The 22,946-nt window shown below is 35.1% G+C and overlaps 2 protein-coding genes and 1 long non-coding RNA gene across 3 annotated transcripts; 2 read left to right on the top strand and 1 right to left on the bottom strand.

The window, feature by feature from the left end:
* Positions 1-2,405: 2,405 nt before the first annotated feature.
* LOC103936020 (thaumatin-like protein 1a) lies at positions 2,406-3,822 on the top strand. Its single transcript, XM_009345853.3, has 2 exons — positions 2,406-2,565; positions 2,966-3,822. The coding sequence occupies exons 1-2, from the start codon at positions 2,499-2,501 to the stop codon at positions 3,643-3,645; spliced, it is 747 nt and encodes a 248-aa protein (XP_009344128.2). The 5' UTR covers positions 2,406-2,498; the 3' UTR covers positions 3,646-3,822.
* A 7,019-nt stretch (positions 3,823-10,841) lies between these two features.
* Positions 10,842-20,917, top strand: LOC103936021 (RAB11-binding protein RELCH homolog). Its single transcript, XM_009345854.3, has 20 exons — positions 10,842-11,040; positions 12,314-12,466; positions 12,996-13,174; positions 14,529-14,636; positions 15,277-15,447; positions 15,529-16,092; positions 16,339-16,413; positions 16,581-16,709; positions 16,795-16,869; positions 16,962-17,171; positions 17,380-17,532; positions 17,621-17,835; positions 18,010-18,127; positions 18,217-18,349; positions 18,431-18,626; positions 18,704-18,809; positions 18,890-19,030; positions 19,121-19,244; positions 19,398-19,511; positions 20,194-20,917. Exons 1-20 carry the CDS (start codon positions 10,842-10,844, stop codon positions 20,565-20,567), a joined length of 3,537 nt encoding a protein of 1,178 aa, XP_009344129.2. The 3' UTR covers positions 20,568-20,917.
* LOC125477132 lies at positions 20,653-22,599 on the bottom strand. The gene is made up of 2 exons (XR_007258320.1): positions 22,381-22,599; positions 20,653-21,707 (listed from the first exon to the last, which is right to left on the bottom strand). It is a non-coding gene; the product is annotated as an uncharacterized LOC125477132 (long non-coding RNA).
* Positions 22,600-22,946: the final 347 nt, after the last annotated feature.

The following is a 22,946-nucleotide window of genomic DNA, read 5'->3' as shown; positions in this document are numbered from 1 at the left end:
AATTAAAGAATATTTTCAGTTCAGAGTATTGAGTGCCATATGTGTTTCTTTCATTCCTAAAAATTATGGGACATAATTATGCAAAACTTAATTGATGATCGTATGAAAGCTATGAAACAACTCTCTGTACAATTCTTTAAATCTGGTTCAGTTTTGTCTTAGGTATCCATACAATCATTATTTGTGAGATAATTAGTTCCATGGTTCAATTATGTTTTTTCCATGAGAATATTTCCATGTTGTAATAGAAGAATTGTCTAAAGTTCCTTAAACCTTTCATCTTTTATGTTTACCATAAAACATATAAAAATGCATGATAATGAATTACAAATTGTTTTTTATTTCTTACATTCAAATTTGGTTTTTATACTTTCTTCCTACGTATGACACCATTTTTCCATCCATGTCAACTAATTATTATATATTATAATTAATTGCCATAGAACTTTTTTTTTTAACACTTTATTTTACAATTTCAGGAAGAAAAAAAAATTTGCTAATTCAGCAAGGAGCTTACAATGCTGACAAATACATTTTCAAACAATGAAGAGGCAAACATTCAAAGGTATGTAAAATTAATTAATACTTTATTAATTTTGTTTTGTTAATGTTTTACGTTTAATTACAATTTTTACTAAGCTTTCTCTTCAGAGGAATTAGCTATTACTAATATATATACAAACCATCTTCTTTTCACATGATCTAAATACATGACAAATTACTTGCTTGCATATTGAAAGGTTAAATTGAATATCTAAAAGTATAAACGTAGACATTTTCACTAGAGATATACCATGTCCATGTATTTTAATCTAATATGTTCTTTCACAGATTCACAAAATATGGACAGGATTTATCTTTAATGGAAGGATGTTTGTTTATACTTTCAAATGTTAGCCTTAAACCTTTTGCTAGACAAACAAATAATTAACTATGTATTCACAATAAGTTAGAAGAAGAAAGTATCTATATAAATTGGTAATAGTTAATTCCTCTGAAGAGAAAAGACGGAAATGATGATTCTTACTCCATATAATTAAACCTAAGTTTACCAATTTATGTAAATCTGATCCGTCTTGGATCGCCAACATTTAACTTTGTTTTAAAAATTATACTATTGCCAAATAAACTACTATTTAATCATAGCATGATTTGCAATACTTTTCTAAGTCTTATATAACACTATCACTAAATATATTTTATTGCATAAGACATCAATTTTCTTTTTTGTTGTACTAAATTGCAACAAACTTATATTTTCTGAAATGTTATTCAAATTCTCATCCCAGGTATGCATCCAATTTCACTTACTCTTTATTTGTATAAATTAAAAAATTACCAAATGCAATGGATGGTCGGGAGGCCCAGAATTCACAGTGTTAGTCTTTTTTTTTTTATTTTTTTTTATTTTTATCATCTAAGGTTGTCTTTCAATTTTTATTTTAGATTTTTCCTAATTTGGATAAAACCCTAACGATTTTGTTTTGCTGTCAGTATATACATGCTTATTTAAAATCAAATGACACAACTTTATATTTACAATTATATTTTGTTTTTAATAGCTTATATAATTTTTTCTTCGTTTTCCTATAACATCGTGTCGTAACATGGTCTAATCATATTCAATATAATTGAACAAACTGTTATCGACCGGTTAATGCCAATTTAAACACTTCTAATAAGTTACAACTACATTCATTATCTTGAATTTCAACATCAAATGTATATTTTTTTACTTCAAATATTTCGTTAATTATTAATAATTGTTTTGACGTGTTATATACTCACACTCATAAAAGCAGTTATCCTCTTATACATAATTCTCCACCACAAATTTATATCACTATTAAAACACTTCTAACCTTAATTTATAGTTACTGCAGTATATTCTATGTGCACATCATTTTCTTCTTCAGTTTCTGCTATTTTTTTGTTCTCTGAGTTATAAATGTTACCGGTGTTCACAACTAAAATCAATTACACAGACTTGACTACAGGTATGCTGCAAATTACATCACTTTCTGCCAACACTCTACTTCTTTTTCTTATTATATTTTCTGTGTTTAAATAGCATGAACATACTAAAAACCTACTAATTACAAACTATCCATTACAAGTTTGCACCGACTGTTTTCTTCTTTTATGTCCAGTAGTTTTAAGACCCGCAGCAACGCGCGGGCACTATTGCTAGTAATTACTAAACGGTGGTTAGTTTTACGGATTAAAGCTGAATTTGTTAGTTATTGTATGTCAAGGATGATACCTAGACCAGTCCAAGACCAAATACTAAATACTATTCCTAGTCTATTTATTAGTTTACGCGTTCGTTTTACGAGTCACAGTCGAACATATATAGGCCCGCAATTACTACTCATGCAAAATATCTAACAGGTTAGGTACGCTATAAGCCTATAAAAAGCCCCCCTTGGTTCCTAAGTTTATCATCAAATCATAAGTTCAAGTTAATTAGCAACAAGCAGGCACGTAAGATATATTCAATGGCGATGATGAAGAGCCAAGTAGCTTCCCTCCTCGGCCTCACCTTGGCCATCCTCTTCTTCTCAGGTATTATTATACAAACTTCTTATTTATTTCTTTTCTATTTTGTTTCGTGTTAGTTCTAATATGCATGCCTGCCGGATGCAAATATTAGAGAGGGGTTGGTCCACATTATATTGCAACAATGTTAAAAGTGACGGTAAAGAGTATAAAAGAGAATAACGATTGATGATGAGTAATGCGGGTACATAGAAGTGAGCCGACCAATGTGGTGATGAGATCATGAGATTAGATGAATCATCATCAAAGTATATTTATAATAAAATTACTAATTAGTTATGAAAAAGTTCTTAAAATGAATTCAAATTGTTTATTTATTTATTATTAATTTGATATATTTTACAATTGTATGTAAGATTTTCTGTATCAATATTCTTAGCATCTACTATGTTGAATACAAATGCAGGTGCACATGCAGCGAAAATCACTTTCACAAACAACTGCCCTGACACTGTCTGGCCAGCAACCCTAACCGGTGGCCAAAAACCTCAATTACCATCCACCGGGTTTGAACTAGCATCCAAAGCTAGCCAGTCAGTGGACGCTCCATCCCCATGGTCTGGTCGCTTCTGGGCTCGAACTAGATGCTCCACAGATGCCGCTGGAAAATTCTCTTGTGAAACTGCAGAATGTGGCTCTGGCCAGGTTGCATGCAACGGCGCAGGCGGAGCTACACCAGCAACTTTAGTAGAAATCACAATCGCAGAAAACGGGGGTCAAGATTTTTACGATGTTAGCCTTGTTGACGGCTTCAACTTGCCCATGTCCGTCGCTCCACAAGGCGGCACCGGCGAGTGCAAGGCCTCGACTTGCCCTGCGAATGTTAACGCGGCGTGCCCAACTCAATTCCAAGTAAAATCGGGTGATGGAAGTGTCATCAGTTGCAAAAGCGCTTGTGTGGCATATGGCGAGCCGAAGTACTGCTGCTCTCCGCCTAATGATCAACCGGGGACATGTCCTCCCACAGAGTACTCTAAGATCTTTAAGGATCAGTGCCCACAAGCTTATAGCTACGCTTACGATGATAAAAGCAGCACATTCACCTGCAATGGCGGACCTGACTACGTCATTACATTCTGCCCATAAGCATGTAATGCAATGGGATTTACATATAGATCATATCTCTCTCTTTACGTAGCAAATAATGGAGAAGAATAAATACCATGAATATCTTGACACATTGATGATGTCAAGAATTTGTAATATGAATGACAAGATCAAATAAAGGAATATATATATATATATATATATGTTATTATTTTATTTCGCTCAAAGTTCTTTGTTAAAAAAGACAATATACTTCATATGAAAAGAGTAAATACAAGATTTAATACAAACGAAGAATCTGAACCCAATATATATATAAGAGGATGCTTGCAAACAAAAATATGAAATTATAACATAATAAACCCAAGTTGCAAAAACTGAAAGAAACGAAGGTTCCTTGAAGCCAATGAATCTAAAAGAACTTTGAACTCGTCGTCAATCACCTTGAGCTTGAATGGTAATTACCACATCTCGTTCACCTTAATCTCCTGCGTATTAAGGAACTTGATCCTAACATGCATGCAATGATGAGATTGAAAAGATAACCAAATACAATAAAATATTTCACACAAAAACAACTAAGGGTGAAGTGACAAGTATACACTTTTACGTTAATGAAGTTTAATTAATCACTGGTAATCAAGGTTAAAAAAAATGTTAAGCGCTAGTCGGACGACAGGTTGGGTTAAGGCATAGCGCCTAAGCGGGGGCCGAGCGGACTAGGTAGATTTAGTAAATTTATTACATACGTATAAACAGTGTTCTAAAAATCGGCCTAGATAGCACCTAGGCGCTGGGCTGTGGCCAACTGCCACAATTAATGTATAATCGGGAGCAAAATCAGGACAGAAATTAGGCGGGTGCCGAGGCGGCCTAACCTGCCCTTGGGTAGCCTAGGCGGGTGACTGGGTGGCCCAGGCGATCTAGGAATTTCAATTTTTTCTGTTGTCAAAATTGAGAAATGATGAATGCAGATCAGTTGTGTTTTGATTTTTCTGGACTTCTTGAGCTTCTGGTCTATGTTCTTGCAAAGAGGAAGAAGATGAGAGAAAATTAGTTTCTCTCTCTTCCTTCCACATCCACGTGACCACTCTCAAACTATTTAATTTAATTTATTTTTTTGGTTTCCGTCCACTCAAGTTTAGACAGTTAGCATAAGTTGTTTGACTTTTTAAAAAAAAAAAGAGGCTGTCGGTCTATCAAGTGCTATTGATTTTTTTTTATTAAAAAACAAAAAAATGGATTGTCGGGCTGATGTTGACCATCTTTATGCGTCCCAATCTTCCACTTTTCTTTTCATACCCACATATTTGACACTTTCATTTCTCTTTAAATTCAAAATAAATTAATATGATCTCTAAAAGATATTTTATAAATTAATACATACTTTGTGATTATTTGAACTTCTATTTCATACGACCAAATTCACTAAGATACAAAAGATATATATATATATACATATATTTACTTAAATCCGCCTAAATTGACTAGACTCCCACCTAGGCCCTAGGCCCCAACCTGCCGCTGGACTAGCGCTTAGCGTCTTTTAGAATCTTGCGTATAAATAAGTGCCTACTTGTGAAGGCATATGAAATCTCGGTACCCTGATTTTTTTTTGTTTTTTTTGGGTCCAAGTGTTTTACAGTTTCTTTTAACTAGCAGCAGATCGTTAAGTAATTTTGCTCCAAATATTAAAGTTTTAGATGGGGCTCCTTGACGAATAGCCCAAATCTGTGGAAATTAGTGTGTTTGCGAAAAGTTGAATTTTTAAAGCATACCCAGAAGCATACATATAAATGTGCATATATATCTTGTTTGTTAATGGCTATTTTGTTAGTTGTACATGAGTGAGCGATTGGCTGGCCTCATCAGCTCCGGCTGCAGTTTCCAGGGTGGACAGACGCAAAGGGGACACTAAGCACCCCCTTAGATGCCTCACGGACAGGTTGTGGAAAACACCCCAATTCCTTATTGCCTCTTATCTCCATGGGTAAATAAAATTCGTCAGGTTTGGGACATATATATAGACTGAATTGAATTGTCATGTCATTGATTGCTGTGGGTAGTAATCAATATGGATTAAATTTTAAACTTGCAAACATGTAGCAAAACGGACATATGACGTGTTTTTAAATAAGGATTGGGTGGTCATATGTTGCTTTAAGCTTGAAAAGGACACAAATATATGTATAATTTAGTGGATAAGCAGCAGTTGTGCAGTGTATGTGTTGCTTATGGTCTTGGTGATATTAACTCGTACGGAATCTGCATGACTAATCAATTAGTCTTGTCCACAAGTTTGCTATTCCTTTTCGGTAGTCATTTAAGTATACGTGACTAGTTAACTATGAAGATTGTTGAATGATTTATGGATTGACTGAGAATGACAGAAAGTATTCAGTGGCAAGAACAGGACATTGTATAAATGAATGAGGTTTGTAATAATTGTGTGACAATGATCATTTTCATTCAAAACATGTGACTTAATTGATAAGCATGAATTTTCAAACATGTATTATTGTTTATGGTTTTTCTTATGCCTAAAGAATTTAAACAATGTTTTGATCAGTCAATTGTTTTGTGCCATAAGGGGAGAAGAAAAGAAATTATTCAAGGCTAATGTATGGCATGTATTGGAGATGTTTCTTTTGGAAGAAAAGAATTTTGGTTGTTCTTTATTAATTTGGTATGTACAAGGCTAATGCACATTTTTGATGCTAATGTTTTAGGAGTCTTGTACTACGGAAGAAACATATAAAAGGAAAGGAACTTGTTTGACTAAGAAAACATTTCAGCGTTTTAGCTTTTAAATTAAAGGAATGTATTGTTCTCTCACATTACATAAAGTATTTATAATTTAAGTAATTGACTCCATAATGATAAGTATTGACATTCTTGTGGTGGAATAAAACTTGTTCTATATGTGATTAATCTCTTTTAAGTATGTTGTCAGGTTTTTTGAGATTAATTTAATGTCAAAGGGAGTCATGAAGGAATTAGTGCTATTTGTTGGCAAGACTCAAAGCTCGAATCAGGTTATAATAAAGTTGTCACTTATAGTTAATTAATCCATGTGACTTCTTGTATTGTTTCAAGGCAGGGTTGATCAATGTCTTGTCAACTAAGCAAGTTGTAGAGGCTTAGTTGATGATGGGACTATGATTTTTGAGTTACTTCGATCAACATTGCATCTTAATTAGAATAAAAGCGATAATCTTCAGCCTGCATGTGTGGATTGTTTCTTTTAGTTTAATTATGATGGCATAGTATGGGTTTTATTTCATAAGAGTGGTGAAGGCTTCATCTGCCCATAGGTGTTGAAGTTTTTCATGAAGGTACTCTTGAGAAATAAAATTTAGTACTAGAAACTAATTTTCTGCCTATAGGATAAATTAACCTAGTTTCATGAAGTTTATTGGGGATAATGTTCCATGCCATTAGTTGCAAATATTTCCACTATGAGCCCCATAATAGGTTGTGGTTTTAAGGCATGAAAATCCGTTGCATCATGACGTATTTTGTATCTCTTCATGAGACTTGTTGATGCAAAGTATTGGACCCATGAAGGTTAATCAAGGATTGCTAAGGTACGCATTGTTTAAATCTTATGCTTGTAAATCTTTTCAATTTGAACTATGATGTCGGTTTAGAGGATGAAGTTTGACTACTAAAGTTTCCTTTGGACATCAAAATTGAAATGATATGAAATTGAATTTGTTATGGATGCATAAATTCATGATAGATGCACATAATTGTTTCTAGCAGATTACGTGACTTGATTTAAATCGGATGAATGACACATCTAATGGGCACCAAATGATCTGAATTTTGGATATGTTCAACACATAGATGTCTACTATGTGTCTGCAAATTTTCGTAATTTTCTGCCATGTATGTTAATTATGGTGAATCTACTAGTAACCCATGCTCGTATAGACAGTTTTACTGGCAGATTGTGTTGGTCTTTTTGAGACGTGACTTTTGACTACTATTTTGACCCAAAAAGGCTCTATATTTTTATTTTATGAAGATTAGTATGTCTAATTTGATCAGTATAAATTTGGTAGCAATCAAGCTTATAAATTAATTATGATTAATTCTAAAGTAAGTGTAACTCGTTGCTAAAATTATGTTTGACAATTTTATGTTGGTTGTAATGTCTATTTTATTATATCCAAAATATAAAGCAGTTTTATTTAGGTACATCTTTGAAAGAGTGTTTGCCCAAGTGGGAGAATTAGTGAACGAAAATTGGGTTTCACACTCGTTAACTTATTTGCAAGTATAAGCTCTGAAAACTTAGTGGGAGTTGTTCTAAAATTTTGAGCATTAAGTGGACTTGCATGAATCTATTAAAGTGTTATTCTATCTTCCATGAATTTGTGTTACTCAAATGTCTATAATATGTTTAAGTTGCACGAATGGATACTTGGTTTATGCGTAGATTTTTCTTTTACTTGCAATCATTTGGATTTCTCGATTGATCATTTATTTTGAGGCTCATAAGGACTTAGCATAAATGTGGAATTATTAATACATATAAGATGGCTGTTGGATGCATGTTTTTTGTGTAATAGTGGGAATGCTTTCATGCTTAGTTGTACCTTTCATTGAGGTAATATGCATTCATTGACTGAGTAAGGCTATTCCGAAAGGCATATTTTCAAAGGTATGATTTAAGTATTGATCTGCAAATTAAGTAATGATGTTGCAGATCAGTGGGAGCTTGAGTTTTCTGTTAGTAATGCCTTATATTTGCAGATGACCTATAAGGTATGTATAGAATCCATGTATTCAGTTTAATCTTCAGTTGGATTCATTAAGTCACATTTTTGTGTGCTAGTCATTTATCTGATGAAATATATGTTAGATATCAAGTTGTTAAATGCATACTCAATGGCATGGCATGGTCTATGCGTCAGTTGTGAGGATTTCCATTTGCCCGCAAGTGTTGGAAATCACCATTAAAGTAACTGGTAAAGTGCATAGATCCGTGTCAAAAACATGTTAATTCATTTGCTTATAAGTGTTGGATTAGTTTGTTTTACGAAGCTTTTGGGTATTTTACTTGGACATGTGCCTATTTGGTACTTTCAGTTGTGTCCGTTGGCTTCAAACATTGTCTGTGTGCTTGTTATTGGTTTAATGAAAGTGATGCGTGATTGTTTTGAAATGTATTCACGCCTACCTGTTATGGTGGTTTCATTAGATGAAGGATATCTACATTGGCATATTTCAGACTTTGAAGAAGCATAAAGTGTAATTTATGAGTTACAATAAGGTGGACCTAAGATGATATAAAGTAAGACATTTTGGTTAATTTAAAGTTTCATCTCTTGATCATAATTTGTGTTTCATTTGAATGAGGATCTTAGCATGTGTGATTATGAAGGTTCTGGATTGTGTCAACCCTGCAACCTTGTTAGTTCTATGTTGAGAAATGCATTTGATAGAAACTGTATTAAGTACAAGATGTAATCACTGTTACATGGCCACTAAAGAGACATTAGTCTCCAATCTCAAGTATAAACATGAATATTACATTTTGTAGACCAAGTGGGAGAATGTTGCATTTATCCAACATGAATCAACCTTTAAGTGGTCTATTACATGTAATAGGAATGTAATATTGGAGAAATAATGTTGATTGTGATTTGATCTTTTAAAGATATAAATCCTATATCACGTGTCTTATATTGGAAATAGGATTGATGGAATCCTTAATTGAGTATAATTATGATACTTGACTTAGAGGCTAAGAAAGTAAGTTTAGGTTTCCTTTATGGATGGAAACCCTAGCTTTTAGCCTATATATATAAACACCGGTCCCTATAAGCCCTAGAACACACAACATAATACTTCCCATAGAGTAGTTGTATTCATCTAGGAGTTTATAGAAGACATTGGTGTTGCCGTGCCCTTTTCTCCTTCCTTGCTCGAGTACCATGATTACAACTGGAATTAGGTTTGTCACTCCTTCGTTTGTGTTTTAATTGTATAACCTTATAAGACTAATAGAGAATCTATCGAGAGTTTCATTTTTAGAGTTTTTTTGGCATTTCTCTAATTCGTGGAGATATTTTTCAATGGGCTTGAATAAAGGGTGGTACATCACATGTTAGTGGTGGGACATTTGAAAGGTAAAACTTATCTTTATTTATACTAGCATATGGGGACACACAAAGTGTGTGAGAAAATTTTTTTATTTTTGTTTTTGAAATAGAAGGAGAGAGAAAGAGAATGATAGAGAACGTGGACATGGGAAGAAGTTTTTTTATTTTTATTTTAATTTTATTATTATAATTAGAGATATGTTAGAATTACTTGTATGTGATGCTTTGAAAAAAAAAATCAAAATTTGGTTGTGTGAAATTACATTTCTGCCTCATATTTCTTATTCATGTTTTGTTTTAATTAGATGGTTAAACTGGTAATTTCATAGGGTTTTGGTGGACAATGAGTGTTTTATTGATTAGTCGGGTTAAATTGGTAATTTCATAGAGTTTTGATTGACAATGAGTGTTTTATTAATTATTACTAATATTTGCCTACACACTTTGTGTGTATGAACATATTTTTTTAGAAAATGAGAAAGAGAGAAGGAGAGAAAGAACGGGGAGTGGGAGCTTTGTGTTTATGGTTTTTTTTTTTTTTTTTTAAATATTAGAGGTATTTTAACATCATCTGTAGGTGAGGTTTCAATAAAAAAGAGTAAAATTTGGACCTTTGAAACTATATTGTTACCCATCATTTTTTTTGTGTGATAGAAAACTAATTTGTTTTTTCACCCTCTTTTGATTGACAAAAAGAATTTTATTAACTAGTAGAGATAATAATATATAAAGTACTATCATGTATTGGATGTACACGGCAAAATTTCTCTAATTCAAGAGTCAACAGTTGACCTTCTTGGCGGTGCACCAGTTTGCCATGAAAAATCACACGTGGTGAACGTACTAATGAAAAACGCAGGCAGATCTATCAACAACAATCATAAGATCGACGGTTGCAAACACAATCAAAAGAGCGACGCGTCGCACCGAATATCACGCGTTCTCTCGATCGGTCCTTCCCTTCTCTCTCCCAACTCAACGACTCGATCCGGAGGTGCTCCTGAAGAAAATAGGCATAGAGAAAGACAGAGAGAGAGAGAGAGAGAGAGAGAGAGATCTTCTTTGGTTCTCTGGTTCTTCAATGGCGTCGCGCTAAGGTTGCGGAGGAGATAGTGAGCTCCGATGGACGTGAAGAGGTCGTCGTTGTGCAATTGTGTCGTGAATTTTCTGCTCGAGGAGAACTACCTGCTCACGGCGTTCGAGCTGCTCCACGAGCTGCGCGACGATGGCAGAGACGACCAGGCCATTCGACTCAAGGACTTCTTCGCCGACTCCTCTCAATTCCCTCCCGATCAGATCTCTCGCTTCAACTCTCTCCGAGGTTCGTACGATCAATTCACACGCGCACTTCTGAATCTGTTTGAATTCGGTTAATTTGAAATTCTCTTGTTTTCTGTTTGGTTGCTGAGAAAGTGGGGAATGTGGTGAGCTAATAGATTTGGAATTTTGGTTTTCTACTCTGTTTTCTTTGGCATTGTTAATGGCACGAATTGGCGCGCTTGTGACCGTTTACTTTACCTAATTTTGAAGGATCCTTTATCTCCTTAGCGGCTTCTTGTTAATGCTAACTGAAATTTTTTGCGTTTGAAGCCTCGTTGCCGATGGCAATTATAGCGAAAGTCGAATTACATTTTGTTTGTTTGAGGCACAAGTTAGACTTGAAACTAGTTGCAGAACTCAAAAGTGTTTGAAATTCTTTTAGTTATGTGGCCAAATGGGCTACCTCGACCATCATATAGAAGCATTGTGTAAAGGAATGGTGATAGGCGGGACTTCAGTTGGTTGGACGAAAACACCAGTTTATTCTAGGAATTAGCCTGAACTGAGAAAAGCAATTAGTTTAGAACATATCGATTTTATCAAACTGTTACTTTCTGCGGAGGAGTTACTAACATATTTAGAGAATGCAACTGAAAGTATGAGTCCGTGGTGGCTGCATATCTGTATTGCCTGTACTTTCGGCTGCCAGGGTGAGATCTGATATCACTTCCTTGATGACTTTGTTCTGGAGTTCTGTATAGCTTTCTCATTCTTTGGTTGTGTTTTCTGTTAAGAGGAACTGTGTTTGCTTCTTTGGTTCCCTTTTTTCTGGTACATTTTGGCTGTAATTCATTAAAACCTTAAAATTTCAATTTTCCAGAAATTAAGTTTGTCAAAATTAGTTCAACGAGCTTGATGGTCAGTGCCAGCCCAACCCATAAATGTTTAATTTTTAATGAAAAGGGAAAAAAAAAATACTAGCCGAGGGAAGGAATTCCATTAGTATTGTATGTTGCAGCCTGTAAGCGCAACTACAAAGGGTGTTTCTGCTGGTGGTGATTGACTGAGTGTGTGTTGGGGTGGGGTGTGGCCAAGAAAGCCTAACAAGCCAACTAAACAGAAGCCGACCTAACAAAAAATAACTTTAATTGAACTTTTCTCAGTAAATTGACAGAACTGATTTACAAATGGTTTATGTCTCTGCTTGATGAACTGATAATTGGAGCTTGAAAAGGAAAGCTTCTTGTTGTACCTCATTAATCTTGATACTAATATTTTCTTTTGGAACATAACTAATGCTTTATTTTTCTACTGTTTTCATTTTTGGAATGCAGTTGCAGACCCTCAATGTTTGCTAGAGGAGAAAGAAGCAGTAGAAGAAAAATTAGCAATTAGTGAATATGAGCTTCGCTTAGCCCAAGAGGACATTTCGAAACTGAAGGCCGAATTGCAGAAGAAAGCAGAAGCACCCTCAAATCACTTGAGAGGTAAGTTTATCTTCTTTCCAGAATTTCAAATTCTATTCTTATGCTTGTTTTAGCTTCTAGTCTGATATATCTTTTCAAACAGTAGTCACTGTGATATTGTTTGCTGCAGAACTTTGCATTAAGTAACTTTTCATTTTTACGGAGTTTGGTTATTAAATCTCTGGACGTATCTTGTCATAAAGTGCGACCATAGTGCCATAGGCACATCTATAGTGAGGTTATTAGGTAAAATAACGAGGCAAGCTTTGTTGGGTTTGTTATACTGGATATGGACATCCGTGCCTGTTCCTAGGTGTACTGGAATTGTTTTCTAGAAAACATTCTAACAAATGAATGTCAATGGTGGAGACTCACACCACTTTTTCCTCTTCTTGTTACTGTTCACTGCATTTATATTTTCGGGAATCAGTATTGCACCTGTATACAGTGGAAAAATGCGAGATTCACTATATGTGCAATATTCTCCAATACTAATAAACCACAAACGTTTCTGTTCCATGACTTCAGTTCCACTCATATTTGTATTCAGATTCAAATGCCAATGTTTCCTTAAATAATGGACCAGAATTTCAGCGGCAAAAGAGAGATGTTTCCTTTTCTGATTTGGGTCCATTGAAAGATAATGAGCGCAGAGATCTTAACTGTGCCGTAAAAGAATATTTGCTTGTAGCGGGGTACCGGCTTACTGCAATGACATTTTTTGAGGAGGTATGGATGACCATGAATGCTTGTCTTTTTCTCTTCTTGCATCTATCTTCTCTTATTTCTTGTTATCTCTCTCCTTGTTTCTCCCCTGTATTTTTATATGTGAAAGGACGAGTCCTTTCTTTTCTATGGCTCACATATTGTTTATTGGATTCAACCTCCAATAGACTATTGTAGATTAATGGTACGGGATTGTAAACAGGAGCTAGGGTAACTACATCTTAACAAAATGTACCAGTTTTTATGCATATGCAGTGTAAAATTATGTTGTAATTAGAATTCTATGTTAGTTAGAATTTCTATTTGCTAGGTGTTTGGTTGGGTTTGTTGTTTGCTGGGTTATTAATACTTCTCTCTAGAGGTTATTTTATTTTACGATTTACGGCCCATCTTTAGGGAGGCTAGGATGCACCGAAACATGACTTCATCCAGTTTGTCGGCAAGTGATGTTGAAAAGTTTAAAACTTTATATCAAAAGTGAGTATATTATATTTCTAGCAATTCTTTAGGGGAACTTCTCCATCTAAACATTAGAAGTTTTGCTTCAAACATATGTGGCAATTTCATCCACTATAAATTGATATGGGATCGTGGAGAGTTTTGGAGATGGCTTTTAATTTTAATTCTATAAGAAATAAAATGTATTACAATTCAACAAATGTATTACAATATCAAGAGGGCCACCAAAAGGATGATGCAACTCTCATAAAAAAAACAAATCCATATTGAAGATGACTAATTAGTTATATCCTTACTGATCACTTGGTGTAATACCTTCTCCATCTCTCTCTCTTTGCTGTAAGGATGATGACTAACTACTTATACCTTAATCTCTCTTTGTATTTCTTTACTCCACTCTCAAATGTTTTCAGACCAAAAAACAAGTTTTTTTGTTTTTTGTTTTTATGTTGATCAAGGTTAAAACTGGTCTAGTGGGAGAAGAACCCCGTTGTGGTCATGGTTCAAAGTTCTTGTTTAATGTTAGTTTGATTTACTTGTTATTTAAGTAATGGAAGCTTTCTAACAATGTAACAACAACAGGCTTAATTTGTTTTATCAATGAAAGAAATGGATTGAGGAACACAAATATTTAAAATAAAGGGAAAAAAAAAAAGATGTTTACATGATTGGGATTGATTCTAATCTGTTTGTTGCGGTAATAAGTAGCACTGAACAACTTTTTAGGAACTATTGTACTAGGTTAATCCCTTGGAAGGCCCACTAGTTTCTAAACCTTTGCATCAGGTGAATGCGGTGCTATTGTCACTTTGTTTGTGTGGCAAATCTTGGTATAATATCAAACCCAGTTCGTGTAATCTTCAAATATTCTAATAACCTGTCAGTGCATTCTCCCCAGGTCACAGATCAAAATCTAGATGTTTGGAAGAACTCACCTGCATGTGTACCAGATGCATTGCGCCATTATTATTATCAGTATCTTTCATCCACTACTGAGGCTGCTGAGGTAATTCCTAGGATATGTGATGTTGGCAAATTTCTGAAGTTCTATATACAGACTTTTACCATGCTTCCCCGACCTTGTTAGACAAGGGCTTCCAAGCTTTTCACTTGCTTCTGCTTTTGTGGATGTGGCCTGTGTCCTTTAGCATATTTGTTGTATGTTTATTACTTAGGTATCACAAAAAAGCTTAGCCATTGGAAATTAACTAAATCAGAAATTAATGTTTCATTAGTTTCAGGCTATTGGTAATTCTATCTAGTAATCCGTGTCTAGCTCTTTGGAAGTCTGAGGTAACACCATGACCACAACTAAACTCATCTCTTTTACTTTCTGATGTGCTGAAAACATTCGTTATTTATGTTTGCTATTTTTTTTTCCTCTAAAACGATGGCTATGAAGCATATCAAACTGTAGATCTGTGGGTCGTGAAATTTTCCTTAAGTTTTGCTCTTAAATTATTTCTCAATATGTACCGTGCTTTTCCTTATTTTCTGCTTTTTTTGCAACAACACATATTATGGATGAGTACTGTCTCGGCTTAAGACTTGAAGTTAATTACTGAAACTTTGCAGGTTCTACTCCAATGTAGGATTTTTTTTTTTTTCTTTTTCTAAACTCAACATAAATACTTTGCTATATACAGGAAAAAATTTCCATGCTCCGAGAAATTGAGTTGTTATCGAAAGAAAAAGAGAGTCTACACCTTGACAAGCTATCCTTACTTAAAAACAAAGATTTGGCTGAAGGCCAAATAAGTACACTAAGCAAATCATTGGAAGCTCTTCAGAAGGACCTTAAAGACAAAGAAAACCTTGTAAGTCCCTTTACTACACTGCATTGAGATGTTATCTAATGAAAAATCATACGTAAGAAAATAATACACCCTTTAATTCAGGAACAAGATTTGAAACACTCCTTGGAACACCAGAGAAAGGAGCTGAATGATTGTAGAGTTGAAGTCACTGCATTGAAAATGCACATTGAAGGTTATTGTTCTGGAAGGAATATAGGAGCTGCTGATGCTGATCAAATCCAACCTCTTTCCTTGGAAAGATACAAGGAAGAAATTAAATCATTGCAGATGGAACTAGAAAGTTTAAAATCCAAAAACACAAAAGCTCATGATTTTTCAGAGACCACCAATTTTGAAAAAGAGTCTGTGCAAATGGAAGAAAAGGTTGTTGTCGTCGATGAAGATAAAAGTGTAATCCCACCAGTTGATGTAGAATCAAAAGTTGTGGAAAAGGAAGAAGATCAGTCTCTGGCTGCTCAAAGTTTTCATGATAACACAGTTGAACAGAAGGAAGTTTCACATGAGGTCTCTGTTGGTGTTTTAAGTGATAGTAGTACCTTGGTGAATGGTGATAACGTCTCCAAACAAAATGATGAACCATCATTAGACCGCAGCCTACATCTAACGTCAGAGAATCTTAGTCCTGAAAATGTTTCCGAGAAAAGGGCAAGTTTCTTTTACATTTCTTTTATTGCATCAATGCCTTTATAGGAGGACCGGATCAGACATGTTTTTCTTTTTCCAGGGTTGGCTCTTCTTTTGATATCTACCCTGGCACATCCCTTTTTCTTTTCGTTTTGGATGGGACAACCATCTAAATTTTGAATAATAGAACATAGAGTGATTTTTTAGAAGCTTTGGAACTGCCCTTCCCTTCTATTCCTTTTCTAAAGTTATGCTTATATTTTACAGGGCCTAGAGACCATTCAGATCCTTGCTGATGCTTTGCCGAAGATTGTTCCTTATGTTTTGATCAACCATCGGGAGGTTTGCTTCTTTTACTTTTTCATATGTACATATATATTATATTTATATGTGTGTGTGTGTGTGTAAATATATTATTATTGTTATTATCATTGTATGTATGGATCTTTAAATTTATCCTTTAATAGAACGATATATTTTTATTTTTTTTATTGGTTATGCATTCACAGGAGCTTCTTCCCCTAATCATGTGTGCGATTGAACGCCATCCAGATAGCAGCACTCGGGATTCCTTAACCCACACATTGTTTAACCTAATCAAACGCCCAGATGAGCAGCAGAGAAGAATTATAATGGATGTAGGCTAATATTCAAAGTACCACATTATTTGTAATATAGCTGTGTTGTTTTGGACTTGTTTCTGAATCTTTAACTGCATTTCAGGCATGTGTTAACCTTGCTAAGAATGTAGGAGAGATGAGAACAGAAACAGAATTACTTCCCCAGTGTTGGGAACAAGTAAGTTTGAGCCCCACCTTGAGAGGATCTTGTCTAGCCTTTTCGTATTTCTGATTAGTTTTTCTTATGTTTCTCTGGTTTGTTGGTTGCAGATAAATCATATGTATGAGGAACGCAGGCTGCTAGTTGCTCAATCATGTGGAGAGCTTGCAGAGTTTGTCCGGCCTGAGATTCGTGATTCTCTTATATTGTCCATTGTTCAACAACTTATAGAAGATTCTGCAACTGTTGTCCGGGAGGCTGCTGCACATAATCTTGCATTGCTGCTTCCACTCTTCCCAACCATGGACAAATATTTCAAGGTCAGCCTCACTAATATGCTTCAGAGGCTCTCATGGAGAGGAATTCTGACTTGACAGAAATGGCTACAATGTAAGCTCTAGAACAGGTTGATGTCACATGGTCTAGGGAATGGAGAATTTTCTCCTCATAATATGATGACTGACAAGAAATAAATGGATAAAGTAGTCAAGGATCTTCTCCAATATTTTACTGTATTTTTATTTATAGGTCGAGGAGTTGATGTTCCAATTGGTCTGTGATCCCTCTGGAGTGGTGGTGGAAACGACGCTTAAGCAATTAGTCCCTGCAGTAAACAAGTGGGGAAACAAATTAGACCATATCTTAAGAGTTCTACTCTGTCATATATCAAGCTCTGTTCAGGTCGGTTTCTGTTTGATTATATTTTCCACTTATGACTAAGGTATTTCTAATGATACTTTCTTTAATTTGCATCCTTGTGACATTGTAGCGCTGTCCTCCTCTTTCGGGCGTCGAAGGTTCTGTGGAGTCACATCTTCGTGTTTTAGGTGAACGAGAACACTGGAATGTTGATGTTTTACTACGAATGCTAGAGGAAATTCTTCCGTATGTGCACCAGAAAGCAATTGAGAAGTGCCCAGTTTCTTCTGATCCCGAAACAACTGGAACAATATTTTCCATATCTTTCCTTGAATTGTATGCAGGGTAAGCTCTTTTCTCTTTTTTCCTTTTTTTTTATTTTACTTTGTTATATATTCTTTTTTCAGGCCTGTCTACTATTTTCTGACAGAACATAGCCGTTTGACTTGTGTCTTTAGGTAGTGATATTGTTAAATTGATTTACTATTACTGCTTATGAGAATTTTGTTATCTCGGTAGTGGACATATTCAATTGCCTGCATTTGAGTGGCTACATGTCGACTGCTTTCCTGCTTTAATACAGCTCGCATGCTTGTTACCTCCAAAAGAGGACAATTTGCGAAACCAAATCACCAAGGTATCTTTCTCTGTCCTTGGTGTCTTTTTTATATTACATCATCAACAATACTTTATTAATTGTTTCTGATCTAAATGTTGGTAATGCAGTTTCTATTGGCTGTATCAGAACTCTACGGGGATTCTTATTTGACACACATAATGCTGCCTGTATTCTTGTTAGCTGTTGGGGAAGAAGCTGAATTGGCATTTTTCTCATCTGCAACGCATTCCGGAATCAAAGGTAATAACCTTAAAGTTACTTGAAATCCTTTCACACCTGTGTTGTGTGTGCTCTTAATTGTGGATATTATCTAAATAACAGGTTTAAGGCCAAGAACGGCTGTGGCTAAGAGATTGGCTACTATGTGTGTCCTACCTCTTCTCTTGGCCGGGGTTTTGGGAGGTCCAAGCAAGCACAAACAATTAGCGGAGTACCTGAGAAAGTTATTAGTTGTAGGTGTTCCAAATCAATCTACGAAGTGCAATGCTGAGATTGTTGATGCTGTTCGCTTCCTTTGGTTAGTAAAGCAATAAATACCTTTTACGATTAACTTTTTGTAACTTAATTTTGACTGAATGGCTTTCCATAATGCAGCACATTTAAAGATCATCACGGTATGATATTTAATTTACTCTGGGAAATGGTTGTCAGCTCCAACATAGATATGAAAATAAATGCTGCCAATCTGTTGAAAGTCATTGTAAGTCTATCCATTCTTGGAGTCCTAATTTCTTTATGCGTCTGATTAAGAAATAATTAATTGGTTTCCTTCCTTTATAGGTTCCATATATCGATGCGAAAGTTGCATCTACTCATATATTACCTGCCCTAGTTACCCTGGGTTCTGACCAAAACTTGAGTGTGAAGTATGCAAGCATAGATTCCTTTGGAGCAGTGGCCCAACATTTTAGAAATGACATGGTATGAGTTCTCTACCTTCTGCAATTAAGATATTAGCTTACTTAATCGAACAGTTTTCATACATCTGGCTGACCAAAATAAACCTCCCAGATTGTTGATAAGATACGTGTTCAAATGGATGCTTTTCTTGAAGATGGATCTCATGAAGCTACCATTGCTGTGGTTCGTGCATTAGTGGTTGCTGTACCACATACAACGGATAGACTTAAAGATTATATCCTCTACATGCTTACTGAAAATTACTAGTAGCACATTTTCAGCAACGTGTTCATAAGCACACACACCTTATTTAGTTGGTTGGGAAATTTTCTATTGGATTCATTATTGAATAATCATTGGGTTACTTTGTTTCTTTGACATCATGTACATCTTTTGTCCAAGATTTTTCAACTGACGGCCACTCCACCTTCAAGTGACTTGATGCGCCGGCGTGAGAGAGCCAATGCGTTTTGCGAAGCAATCCGTGCTCTGGATGCAACAGGTTTTTTTTTTCTTATGACTCAGATGTTCTCTGTTTTGTTAGTTTATTAATTTCTCTTCCCTTTCTGCACCGTTACACATCTTGAGCTACATTATCTTTCACTTCCTTTGTATATATAGAACATGACACTTGTACACTTCTTGGGAACATGTAAAAAAAATTTGGTCTGATTACCTAGATTATTTTCAGACTTAAATACGTTATGCATTTTATCAAAGAGAATTGTATGCATTTTTTATCCCTAATTTTACTCTAGACAAGGTTATGTTTCTTTAGCATGCAAACAAACATCAAATATTAAACGACTATAATGTTAATATAATACACAGATCACCAGTTCTTCAAAGTTTTTGAGCCGCCATGCTTGAAACCATATGTTTATGTAAAAACAAGATGCTTGAGTCAATATCCCTAGATCATATCAGTTTTCACTTTAATGACCTTATGTACATAGTTGGAACTTTACAATCATGTGTCGAAACTAGTTTTTGGTGGCGCCCTAACAAATCGCGCCATGCCAAACTGTAGCTTCATAGGATTCTTAACTGATTGGTGATGACCTACTATTATGTTAAAACAATGACCTAGCGTTATAGTTTATATTCGTGACCCTATGTTCCAGAATTTTCAGCTTTTGTAATGTGTTGCTGATATTGATTTTAAATGCACGTAATTAATCCAGATATTTCAGCAACTAGTGTTCGGGACTTTCTTATGCCTGCGATACAGAACTTATTTAGAGACTCTGATGCGCTTGACCCTGCACACAAAGAAGCCCTTGAAATTATAATGAAGGAGAGATCTGGTGGAACTTTTGATACTATCAGTAAGGTGATGGGGGCTGGGCTTGCATCCTCTGTGAGTAGTTTCTTTGGTGAAGGTGGTCTACTGGGAAAGAAAGAAAGTCCTGAGGCACCACCAGAGCCTGTTGAGTCCCCAAAGGCCGCACCGTCACCACCTACAGAAGACACTAGATTAAGGCGAATAATGCGGGGAAATTTCACTGACATGATCAGAGGCAAAGCAAAGGGACCAGAGGAAACTCAGAACCAATAAAATTTGATTCGTCTCTGTAAGGGGTGGCAAGAGTATTTACTTTGCGTCTCGCTATCTCAGGTGAGGATCATCCAGTTAATACAAACATTTTTTTTCATTTTTTGGTGCACTCGTTGAGAAAAGGGTTTTCAAGAAAGGAAGAGCAATACTTTGCTGCATTTTTTGTGAGTTTCATTACATGATCCGATGGACGGCGGATTTGGTTCGAGTCCCATCCAAAATCCAATTTGTTGTTTATTCCTTTTCTTTCTTTCTTCTTATAGGCAGTTAAAATTGTACAAGTTATGAACAATATATAGGTAATTTGATGGCACTGTGTTTAAATAATGGAACCAAAGCATTTTCCTACATTTTTTAGTTTAAACTTATTATAGGGTGTGACTTTAATTTTATGTACCATTCAATACTATGGGTGTTTAGCCGTTAAATTTGATTTACACAGCTATTTCAGTTATTCATTCCTGTATTATTGACTAATACGTTCTAATATTAGGAATGGTTGTAATAACATAATAGTATACTCTCTCTTTGATTGTTGTTGAGTTGAAAATTTTGGTATCCCTTCAGCCACAGTATATTGTAGGCTTGGTAATTTCTTAAGACCCGTTGATCATGTACAAAATGACACAAAAATAACAGATTTCGAGTCAATCTGTTAACGAGTCGGGTCGTTATCGAGTATCCGTTAAGAACTTGTTAACAAGTTGGGTCCTTAACAAGCTTTAAGCATGTATAAAACATCTTTGCTTTTGAGGCCTCAGTTTGCTTCTCTGCCCCCAATTTCTCTTCTAAAATCAATGCCATATCAAGCTTAAGCATGCGTAGTTCCTGTCTCACAAGTTCCAGTTCTCTCATCACTTCTGTACATTTTTTATTGTCCACATCCCCAATAGCCAATACCTGATCTTCCCGCGTGCCAACGCGCCTTCGCGATTTCTTTAGTACTTGAATCTCTCGCGTATGTGATTTCGCCTTGGAGCTTGATTCCCCAATTACAGTAGACAAATCTTTAGCTCTCTTCATTGCATCAAGCATCACGGATTGCGCTTGTGCTCTTAAGGCGTCTGTGTCCGTTCCGTTTTCTTTGAATCGACCTATTTCCCTGAGTGCCATATGGAGTTCTCTCACTATTGCAGAAGACTTGACATGAAATTTGTAGACAGACAGAGAGACAAAAGGGAGATCAGAAGCAATGCAGATGGTTTTTGGCTTACATAGTGAATAAAACTAAAATTATGAAATGGGATTTTTCCATTGTTTCAAGAGTTTGGTTAAGAAAATTCAACTCTTTGCATTTGAGGTTCCAAGTTTGATTCTCTCCTTCACCTAACATCGCTCTTATAAAAAATTAAAAATTTTCGGGGTCCATCGGGGAGATCTTGTGGGACGGACTAGCTTCAAGAATCCTATCTTCTTCATACAGATTGTTGGCTTTTCTAAATCTTCTTCTGTTATCAAACTCTACTCACATTCACCTGTTTACCACTCTATTTATCATGCACCACAATTTCTGTCAAATTCTTCATAAATCCACCCAACTTTATTGTTCAAATTTGAATAAAATTTCTAAGCAAAAACTAGAATCTAATTAAACACTCTTCATCAATTGTAAGAATTTCAACTATTTATAAGCACATGCAAGGTCCCTTCTTTTTCCAACGTGAGATTCAGTTTCTGAACAAAATGCAAGTAATAAAACTAACATCTTCATATATATATATATATATATATGTGTGTGTGTGTGTAATATATAAATATTATTTCTTCTATTCTTAGAGACAGAAAGCATGAGATTAGGAATTTAAAAACTTACAAATAATTGAGGTGCATGGGAGTGGCTGCGATTTTTGGAAGAGTGAGATTTTTGCTTGGAAGGCAGAGAGAGAGAGAGAGAGAGAGAGCAAACTTTGATATTTGTCACAGTTTTAATTTTATTCCGATTTAAAGAGGGGAGAAAGATAAAGAGGAAGGACTGGCTTTGGTTCTGTCCTCAATCCAACTCCTGATGATTGGCTGCTATTGGAACTACCGCCATCCGCCACCCATCTGTTTTACTCTTTTCTTCCCCCATTTTGAATGTTGCTTTCAAATATTCTTTACTTCACAACTTCTTTTTAATTTTATTTAAACTAAAATGAGACATACATTGGATTTTGAATCATACATATTAAATAAAATTTTTATTTTAAGAATAATATAAAGTGGAAATTCCCAAATCAGATACAAGATTGACTATTTTTTGTAGAAGTATTGAGAAGGGAAAATCAAACTTAAGATCTCCAGTATAGAGGTGAATGCTCTTAATTAACTAAGTTACAAGCCTCTTAGAACATTCAACCTAAAATGCTAAAATGATTAGTTAAGTTATACAACACTTTT

The sequence above is a fragment of a genome, unplaced genomic scaffold, assembly GCF_019419815.1.
Source record: "Pyrus x bretschneideri cultivar Hongxiangsu unplaced genomic scaffold, Pyrus_bretschneideri_v1 Contig20, whole genome shotgun sequence".
NCBI lineage: Eukaryota > Viridiplantae > Streptophyta > Magnoliopsida > Rosales > Rosaceae > Pyrus > Pyrus x bretschneideri.
The sequence above is the reverse complement of the archived record's forward strand: the minus strand, read 5'-3'. Positions and strand labels throughout refer to the sequence as shown.